The sequence below is a fragment of the Protobothrops mucrosquamatus genome, unplaced genomic scaffold, assembly GCF_001527695.2.
Source record: "Protobothrops mucrosquamatus isolate PMUCROS unplaced genomic scaffold, P.Mucros_1.0 scaffold9501, whole genome shotgun sequence".
NCBI lineage: Eukaryota > Metazoa > Chordata > Lepidosauria > Squamata > Viperidae > Protobothrops > Protobothrops mucrosquamatus.
The window spans coordinates 1-10,454 of record NW_015395292.1 but is presented as its reverse complement, the minus strand read 5'-3'; the positions used below and the strand labels follow the sequence as shown (position 1 = coordinate 10,454).

The window sequence follows — 10,454 nt, the reverse complement described above, 5'->3', positions numbered from 1 at the left end:
GGATATTTTAATTTGATTTTAATTTGATTTTAATTTGGTTTTTTAACATAATTTTAAAAAGAAACGGCAAAAAATCAATATTTCATTTTAATTGTATTTTAAACTTAGTATTTTGTATGGTTTGTCTGTTTTTTAACTTGCTGTAAGCCGCCCTGAGTCCGCTAGGAGAAGGGCGGGGTATAAATTGAATAAAACTAAAACTAAACAAACTAAACAAATACTCATTTTCCAGAAGACAAACTGAGAGGCTCTGAAGGAACATTCAAAATATCTCCAATGTTTCCTTACAACTTCTGTCTAACCATAGTTTCTATGGAAGAATTTCACCACACCTCTTACTTCCTAAAAAAAAAACCTGACTGCTTTCTTCTTTTCTGAGTGGGTTCACAAATTTCAACAGTAGTGCAAATCTAGTTACCCACTGTTTTGATTACCTAAGAGATATTATAAGAAATAATGAAAGCAAAGAAGAATGGCACTTAACTTTGAAGCATGACAACATGCCATTTATATAAATTATAATTTTAAATAATCAAAAGGGAGGAAACGGGAAGGTAGGGAGCCAGGTGAGATTGAGAGGTGCCCGTTAGTATATCAGGTCTATAGCAGGCACATCAGGTTGGGAGCTAATTAAGCCAATGCAAAAATCACCATTGCTATATTCCATTTGGGAATGGAATTTTATTCAGCATTAAGACAAATAATTGCAAGTCTCCTTTTTTTCCAGACAAAGGCCATTGAGTGAAATATGTGGCCTCATACCTATTTCAGAACCCAGCCTCCCAAAAATAATTCAATATTCTCAATGATATAAATAAGTTCTATCAATCATGTATAGTGATTTTAGGGACCACATTTTTAATGTAGCATTTGGAGTTTCCAATTAGTTTTTGAAGCTACATACCTAAAGACCAATTTTTTATACAAGGAGTCATCTAGCTTTTCTCTTTTTCTTCTTTCCATAACAATTTTATTAAAAGTTACAATGGAAAGATAAAAGACTAATTCAAACTAAGAAAAATATAAAGAAATAAAGAAAAGAAAAATGCAGAGATAAAAAAGAAAAAAAAAAGATATATAAAAGACAACTCCCCACTTCCTCCAGACAAGTATAAACAACTTCAGTAACTTAATGCCTTTTCTAGTATTTCAATTAAGAAATACTAGAAAATTCTCTCATTAATAATTCAGTTATAAAAACTCATCACTCAGTTCTAATCACCTACTATCTATTAAGAACTACTAAAAATACTAACGTATACATATTGACTCCAAATAAATGCCTTTTATAAATCAACATTACTAAGAAATAAAGCAAAAGAAATATATCCGTATATATTTAAACAGATCTTTAAAATCTTGTCATTGAGTGCTGATCAAAAAGAAATTCCATTAATAGCTACCAGGAACCACAAAATATACAGTTTACTTTTAAAAAGCTGGATCTTTAATCCCATCAAAGTCCTGCAAGTTGATTTCCTATCATCATCATTATCATCGAGTTGGAAGGGACCTTGGAGTCTTCTAGTCCAACCCCTTGCTCAGGCAGGAAACCCTATGCCATTTCAGACAAATGGTTGTCCAGTCTCTTCTCAAAAACTTCCAGTATTGGAGCATTCACCTTCCGGAGACAAGTTGTTCCACTGGTTGTTTGTCTCTTCGATTAGTTTCCATCCATTGCTTCTTGTCTTGCCTTCAGGTGCTTTGGAGAATAGCTTGACTCCCTCTTCTTTGTGGCAACCCCTGAAATATTGGGACACTGCTATCATGTCACCCCTCGTCCTTCTCTTCATTAAACTAGAAATATCCAATTCCAGCAGCCATTCTTTATATGTTTTAGCCTCCAGTCCCCTAATCATCTTTGTTGCTCTTCTCTGTACTCTTTCTAGAGTCTCAACTTCTTTTTTACATCGTGGTGACCAAAACTGGATGCAATATTCCAAGTGTGGCCTTACGAAGGCGTTATAAAATGGTATTAACACTTCACGTGATCTTGATTCTATTCCTCTGTTAATGCAGCCCAACACCATGTTGGTTTTTTTGGCAGCTGCAGCACACTGCTGGCTCATATTTAAGTGACTGTCCACTAGGATTCCAAGATCCTTCTCACAGTTACTACTATTGAGCAAGGTACCACCTATACTGTACCTGTGCATTTAGGGTTTTTTTTGCCTAAATGTAGAACTTTACTTTTTTCACCATTACATTTCATTTTGTTAGATAGTGCCCAATGTTCAAGTCTGTCAAGATTCTTCTGTATCTTAAGCCTATCTTCTGGAGTGCTGGCTATTCCTGCCAGCTTGGTGTCGTCTGCAAATTTGATGAGTTCCCCATCTATCCCCTCATCCAAATCATTGATAAAGATGTTGAAGAGCACTGAGTCCAGAACAGAGCCCTGGGGCACCCCACTACTCACTTCCCATCATGTAGATGCAGTTCCATTGAGGACCACACACTGAGTGCAGCGGTCAGCCAGCTACGAATCCATCTGATGGTGATGCTGTCTAACCCACATTTTTCTATCTTATCAAGTAGTAGGTTGTGGTCTACTTTATCAAATGCCTTACTGAAGTCCAAGTAAGTTATATCCACAACATTCCTCTGGTCCACTAATTTTGTCACCTGGTCAAAGAATGCAATAAAATTTGTCTGGCATGATCTGTTTTTGACAAATTTATATTGGCTTTTGGTAATGACTTTGTTTGCCTCTAGGTGTTCACTGATTTGTTGCTTGATTATATTTTTCAGAATCTTCCCAGGTATTGAGGTCAGGCTGATAGGTCAGTAGTTTCCTGGATCCATTTTTCCCGTTTTGAAGATGGGTACTACTACATCAGCTCTTTTCAAGTCCTCTGGTAGTTCCCCAGTGCTCCAGGATCTTTGAAAGATATAGTTCAGTTATTCTGAAATCACACCTGCCAGTTCCTTCAGAACCTTGGGTTGTAATCCATCTGGTCCTGGTGATTGGAACTCATCTAGGCTGGACAGGTGCTCATTTACCATTTTCTTGTCTATCTTAACTTGTGTTTCTAAATCTGTTTTTTATAGTACTGTTTTTGATAGGTTGGACTGTTTTTTCCCTTTGTGTAAAGATGGATGCAAAAAACAAGTTAAGTAGTTCTGCTTTCTCCCTGTTGCTTGTCACTTCTTGCCACTTTCTCCCACATCATATTCTCTTTGGGTTTTTTCCTTTCCAGGTTCAGTAGTTTAGCAAATTATCTTTGTAAATCCAAAATAAGAAAAGCTTTCCAAATCATTTTTCTGATTTATTATTTGTATGTCCTCTTTAGTTATTAAGACATTGGCTGGTTCAAATGTATGTCTATTGTGGTAGCATTTTCCATACCACTCTTGTAGTCTGACACTTTTACATCCATTTTCATCTCCACATTCAAATTAGTCTGTTTTATCTAACAAAATCTGTTCTTTTTCTATAGCCACTTTTATATCCATTTTTATAATATCAAACAATATTGTAAGTAAATTCTGGGTATATTGTTCCCAAACAGCCTTAATTTCTTCTATTGTCAAATAATATTGTTTTACGGTATTTAATGGTCATCTTCTCTTTTAATTGCAGTCTTTAGTTCTCTCTGTTCCCTCTAGTCAATCTGCAAAGTTCCCTGTTATATGTTTATTTTCCAATCAACAAAACGTTCTCACAGAAGGATTTCTTACAATTAATTTTAAAATCTTAAAATATTCTTTTATAAAATGTTAAACATCCCATAGGAAATATTCCTTCAAATCCATTTAGTCCTTTAACTTGCCAAAATCAACATTTTCATCCCCGTTTTGCTATTGGTTCAAAAATTTAGTTTTTCTTTTTAATCTTTAAAGTTACACAAAATGTCCTTCATCTAGAGTAGAAGGAAACTCTCCTGGCATGATGGATATTGTTCTCAGAGGTTCTTAAGAACCAGAAAATCATTAGTAAGCAACTTCCTAAAGTATTTGAAGTAGGAGAATTCAGTGTCCATTTGAAGGTGCTGAACCACAACCTAGGCAGGATGATTTCTCCCCCACCCCCAAACGAGCTCTCAAATCCTTTGGAGATCACAATTTTACAATTTCTTTGCAGAGGGGCTCTGAATGGAGCAAAGATATAGATAATCCTAGCAATCTCTTTGATCTTGAGAGATGTTCCACTGGCTCCCCTTTTTCCCATGGCCATTTGCTCTACTCTTGAAGTGCCATCTTCAATCTGCCATTGCTCACTGGAAGTCTCCATTTTTTCTTTTCTTCCTTAGGTCTTTTTCTTAAACTATGAATATGTGGAATATATTAAGACCAAAATATATATCTCTTGCTTTATTGTCATATTGCTGGATTCTTCTGTTTTCAAACTTTATTTTTTGCCAATTCATCAAGTGCTCTTCACCATCTTCATCAACGATTTGGACAAGGGGATAGATGGGGAACTCATCAAATTTGCAGATGACACCAAGCTGGCAGGAATAGCCAACACTCCAGAAGACAGGCTTAGGATACAGGAGGACCTGGACAGACTTGAACACTGGGTGCTATCTAACAAACTGAAATTCAATGGTGAAAAAAGTAAGGTTCTACATTTAGGCAAAAAAACCCAAATGTACAGGTATAGTATAGTGGGTACCTTGCTCTGTAACTGTGAGAGGGATCTCAGAGTCCTAGTGGATAATCACTTAAATATGAGCCAGCAGTGTGCTGCAGCTGCCAAAAAACCCAACACAGGGCTGGGCTGCATTAACAGGGGGATAGAATCAAGATCACGTGAAGTATTAATATCACTTTACAATGCCTTGGTAAGGCCACACTTGGAATACTGCATCCAGTTTTGGTCACCACAATGTAAAAAAGATGTTGAGACTCTAGAAAGAGTACAGAGAAGAGCAACAAAGATGATTAGGGGACTGGAGGCTAAAACATATAAGGAACGGTTGCTGGAATTGGGTATGTCTAGTTTAACGAAGAGAAGGGTGAGGGGGGACACGATAGCAATGTTCCAATATCTCAGGGGCTGCCACAAAGAAGAGGGAGTCAAGCTATTCTCCAAAGCGCCTGAAGGCAGGACAAGAAGCAACGGATGGAAGCTAATCAAGGATAGAAGCAACCTAGAACTAAGGAGAAACTTCCTGGTTAAATAATTAACCAGTGGAACAACCTGCCTCCAGAAGCGGTGAATGCTCCAACACTGGAAGTTTTTAAGAAGAGACTGGACAGCCATTTGTGTAGGGTTTCCTGCGTGAGCAAGGAGTTGGACTCGATGACCTCCAAGGTGCCTTCCAACTTTATTATTATTATTATTATTATTATTATTATTATTATTATTATTATTATTAATTATTATTATTATTATTATTATTATTATTATTTTGATACAAAATATAGAATTTTACATTTTAGTTGCAATTGTTGCAAGAAAAATCAAAGCAATTAGTAAACATAATTATCATCTAAGTTATGCATTTGAGCAGCATACTAAACAACTGTATGAGCCACACAAAACAAAGATAATCTATGTAATATTTCTAAAATAGCAAAGTGGACTTAGTTCAATAAAGGGTGCTTTGAAAACAAATAGTTCATACTCATTTCTCCCAAATGCTTTTTTTTTCCTGGAAAGAGATGTGCAACAAAGGCCACATTTGCACATAGGTCTCATTTGAACCCATTGTATTGTGTATGCTATTATCTGCTGACACAGCTCTTTGCGTGAAGATAATTTATACTGTATTTCTATAAATATATACACTGTTATAGGCTGTGCTAATATGATAGCATCTGCTTCCAAACATCTGTTATTTTAACAGCACAAATATGGAGTTTGTATAAAGCCCTGGAGGAAGTTTTTAAAATTAGATTCAAAATCTTAAAACTACTCTACATGCCAAGCTGGATCCTGACACATCATGAAATAAAGATTATGCAACATCAGATTGTTTTCGATTCCTAGTGATCACACACGTGCAATAAAAAAGTACAGAGTCTCCTTCCTAGATACATCCACGTAGAGTTTTCTCTTTTTTTAGCAAAAACGTAGAAATAGTTTGTCATCATCTTCTTCTAGGATGTTTTTTCAACTTCCCCATCTAGCCAACAGCCCTGCTATTCACTGAAGATCTAGTCTGATCTGATCCTGTTTAATTCCTGAACCAAATTAATGTTAACCAGGTATTACCACCTGCTGAAACAGAATAATAGAGCTGAAAATAAAGATGTATTTATAGAAGAGACGGGGCATAGTCTGCATATAAATGAGGGGAATGACTCTTAATACTTTGCCATACTGCTCTTGAGATAACTAAATTTAATTGTTGGCTAGGAAAACATTATCAAGTTCAAATCTAGTACGATTATGCAGTTATTTGTTTGCAGCTCCCAAAATATCTCTATATGTTTGCTGCCCAATTACAATATTTATAAAATGAAAAAATTACTGAATATGTTGCAATCTATCTGGTTGAAAATTTTCTTGGTGGGAATGTTCATCTGTTTAAAGGAGTTCAAAGTAGCTTACACGGGAAACTAATACAGGGATGTCCCAGAAAGGATCTGAAGTTCCACACTCACATTTCTCAATCTTATTTGTAACACTTCACCATAGAGTCTCAACTCTTTAATTTTCCTTTTTCTCACCTGAAAAAAGTGTGATGTTCAATGCAAACCTTCCAGAGTCTCTTAGCTGAGCGATGGTTGGGCAGCTTGAAACCAATGGTGCTCTCAAACTGCTCATACTGAAAACACAGAAAAAGACAAAACCAAGAATCATCAGTCAACCACAAACTGTGCAACAAGGAATACCATGAGGCTCTCTGTGCTCCTCCACACACATGCTCATATCCATGTGTTTTCTTCTTGCCCCCAAGATGGGAAGAAAGATGTCATTACCTAAACCACTGTCCTAAATGCAGTGCATTCACTACACCTCTGTGGAGAACTGGACAAATTTGCTGCCAAGAGAACAGAAACTGATTGGGGTAGAGGCTGCAGAACCCAGAAAAACAATGGAACCAAAGAGACTGACAATAGCAAGTAAGTGGGATGCAGAGAAAAAGTAAAAAGGTCAGTAAAATAGTCTAGTTCTCCCCGTGGTGGACAAATAAGATGAAAACAGAGTTCTTCTAGGACTTTCACAACTCCTCTCAGTTCCTTATTTTCCTTTGAAGGAGGGGGAAACTGAAGCCTATCACAAATATAATGAACCAACACTGTGGAAGGGTGGCTTCCTTTAAGTCCCAAAAGGACAGCAGGCTGATCAGTTTGTCCTTCTGTTTAGGATTCCTGCTGCTCCCTACAACTTTGGATTCTTTTGCTGCCTAGGGAATGGAGTTTTGAACATGATGAGCTCTATAAACAATTATATAACTGACCTAATTTCTTGCAAACTACTGACAAGTGTTTCTCCAATGTGAATATCAATGTCATGGCTATTCCCACCATTCCAAAAGGTGGAAATTATTTGCTAGGCATCCAATCTTTATGTCAACCACCACAGAACAAGCCCAGCAACTGGATGAGAGGAACACTTCTGCTGTAGGCCAATTGAAGACCGCAGGCACCAGTGAGGTGCTGCTTCAACATAAATCAGAATGTTTACTGAAGAAGGACCATAAGGTAATCTTTCCATAAGATCACCTTAATCAGGCTTCAGCTTACATTAGTAGCAGGCTATTACTGAGATAGAGGCTCTCTTGAAAGGATCTACTCTCCGAAAAAGTAAGCCTCTAAGCCAGGGTGTCAAACTCGCAACGTCACGTGATGTGTCATGACGTATCGTGACTTTTTCCCCATTGCCGGAGCTGGGGTGGAGCTTTCGGCATGATGCATCCAGCCCACAGGCTGGCAGTTTGACACCCCTGCTCTAAGCACTAGGGCAAGGAAAGTGTATAGATGAGCTCTCTGAAATACAGAAAGCCTGATGTAGTTTTAGTCTTCATATGATCACTTTTTACTATTTTTTTTGAGGTTAATTACTCCTGCCCGATATAAAGTAAATCACAAAAGCCGGAGTGGCTGGCATTGTTCCATTATGCCCAATACAACTGACACAAGAACCTTTTCTTCAAAATGATAATCTGCATAATGAACTCAAAAGGAAGGGAAGAAAGAGCTCCTCAGTCTCAACCAGGAAAGCAGATATTACAGGATGAAAAGGAATTCAGAGGAACTTTTATAGTTTTTTTTTCTCCTATGTTTGGTACAAATTAAGGAAAAAAATATTTTTATCCTGAATCCCTCCCATATGTAGAAAACATGGGCAACAGGGAGATTAATTTTTCATTCTACACTATGCTTAAAAAACCAGAGGCATAAGCAATGGCACCCACAACTAATGACTTGCTATTAAGCCAATTTGAAATCTGCTGACATAGATGATAAAAAAAATTATTCAGATTATCAACCAGATTTGTTTTTTATTTAATAGAAAATGCTAAATATGTCCTTTTTTTCTTTTATTCTCTCCTTCTTAAAAAAAAATCTTTCTTCTTTTTTGTGGAAATGCTTACCTCACCAGGTCGAATTTTGATGTAGAAGTTACTTCTTTTGTATGAAATCTTGAGAATCTTAGGCCAGGCAAAACGGTTTATTCTTAGCCTGTCCCTATATATGAGAAGGCCATTGGCACAAACACCCAGCATGATGTCAATGCCTTCTGAATCCTGGGCAAAAGAGGAAAACATTAATACACAGAAATCTGCCAGTACAAAGCATTTTTAAACAGGCAAAAAAACCAAGGTTAATGCATCTAAGAGTAAGGACAAATCAACACATTTCCCACTTAAATACCAAGCGGACCACAATTTACTCCCATCTAAGTTAGTATTATCGTATATTAAAAACTAGAGAAAGAAAATACTAGCTGATCCTTAAAAGGTTTGAGAGCTGTGGATTGTACCAAGAACACTAAAACATACAAAAAATGGTTGTTGGAATTGTGTATATCTAATTTAATGAAAAGAAGTACTAGGGGTGCCATGATAGCACCAATATTTGAGGGGCCGCCACAAAGAAGAGGGAGTCAAGCTGTACTCCAAAGCACTTGAAGGCAGGACAAGAAGCAAATGATGGAACTAACCAAAGAGAGAAGCAACCTAGAACTAAGGAGAAATTTCCTGACAGTTAGAACAATTAATCAGTGGAACAACTTGCCTCCGGAAGTTGTGAATGCTCCAACACTGGATGTTTTAAGAAGAAAGTGGACAACCATTTGTCTGAAATGGTATAGAGTTTCCTGCCTGAGTGGGGGATTGGAGTAGAAGACTTCCAAGGTCCATTCCATTCCATTCCACTCAACTCAACTCCACTCTACTCTACTCTATTCTGGAAAAAATATCAGGGATATCTTAGGCTGGAAATATTTCTTTGGAATAGGGCATTAAACTGCTTGACATATATTTTTTTTTATAATTTCAAATGCTTGCAGCTTTATGTGGCTGTTTCTTTTCATTTCCAGACATAGCTGCACAGTTCCACTAACTACAATGCTCCACTAAAGCAGCTTCCCCACCACAAGATTTTTTTCCCCAAGTGTGTATAAATCTTAATCTCACTAATGGGAAATGGCTTCAAAATTAACTTCTTTGTTGCAGAGCAAAATATAAGGGAATAATGCAATAACTAATACAGAAAGAAAAGGAGAAAAATCTAAGGAACAGAGAGGACAGGAAGTATAAAATATGCAAAAAATAAATAAACAGATTCCATAATGGGGCTTCTTCAAATAAGTATAATATGTTTCTAGGTTCCTCTTTAAATCTTGCATAAAATAAAATTTCCACTTTTCATTCCATTCTTACTAAAAATATTCCACAGCATGGTTGCAAAATACCGTGACCTTTTTAAAACAAAATTCAATTTCTAAATTATTGTCCTTAAATATCAAAATAGCTATCTGTATGATAGCAACCATACAATTTAATTTTAAATGAAGCAATATCTTCTACAGAATTTGTCACAAGACGAAGTAATATTTTATGTTTAAGCACAGTATCTCAAATGAAAGAACACATAGTTATAAGTGGATGCTACATAATTTAAGCAAGTCTTTTTTAAAAAAGGAATAAATATTGCTTCAGAAAAATCCAGGATTTCTCTCACTTATATGCCCTCAAAACTCCATCTTTTCACTAAGAATACCTTAGCATGATGCAAGTCAACTCCATACATTGAAAGTTTCTTGGCATTCTCCAGGAAGTGAATCTCTGCCTCTCCAGGTGTCATGCCCCTTTAGAGATAAAATAAGACAGAAACAAAAGTAATAAATAAGAAAATTAAACACTGATGAGCAAAAGGCTGACATTTGTTTAAAAGGATTTTTTATGATAAATATAGGAAAGTATAGGCTATGCAAATCTTTCTAAAACTTGTTTGCTCTTGAATTAGCAGTAGTAGGTAAAAATATATTCACCGGTAAGTCTTATGTAGCTCCATAATACGCTCTTCCAATTCTCTGGTCTGATTTGGAGCAAAAC

At 36.4% G+C, this 10,454-nt stretch overlaps 1 protein-coding gene across 1 annotated transcript; it reads right to left on the bottom strand.

The window, feature by feature from the left end:
• Positions 1–6,618: 6,618 nt before the first annotated feature.
• Positions 6,619–10,443, bottom strand: LOC107300995 (band 4.1-like protein 1; the record flags this gene model as incomplete). The annotated part of the gene is made up of 4 exons (XM_015830268.1): positions 10,391–10,443; positions 10,120–10,207; positions 8,490–8,642; positions 6,619–6,716 (listed from the first exon to the last, which is right to left on the bottom strand). Coding segments are annotated over exons 1-4 (362 nt in total), but the record flags the coding sequence as incomplete, so codon positions are not given.
• Positions 10,444–10,454: the final 11 nt, after the last annotated feature.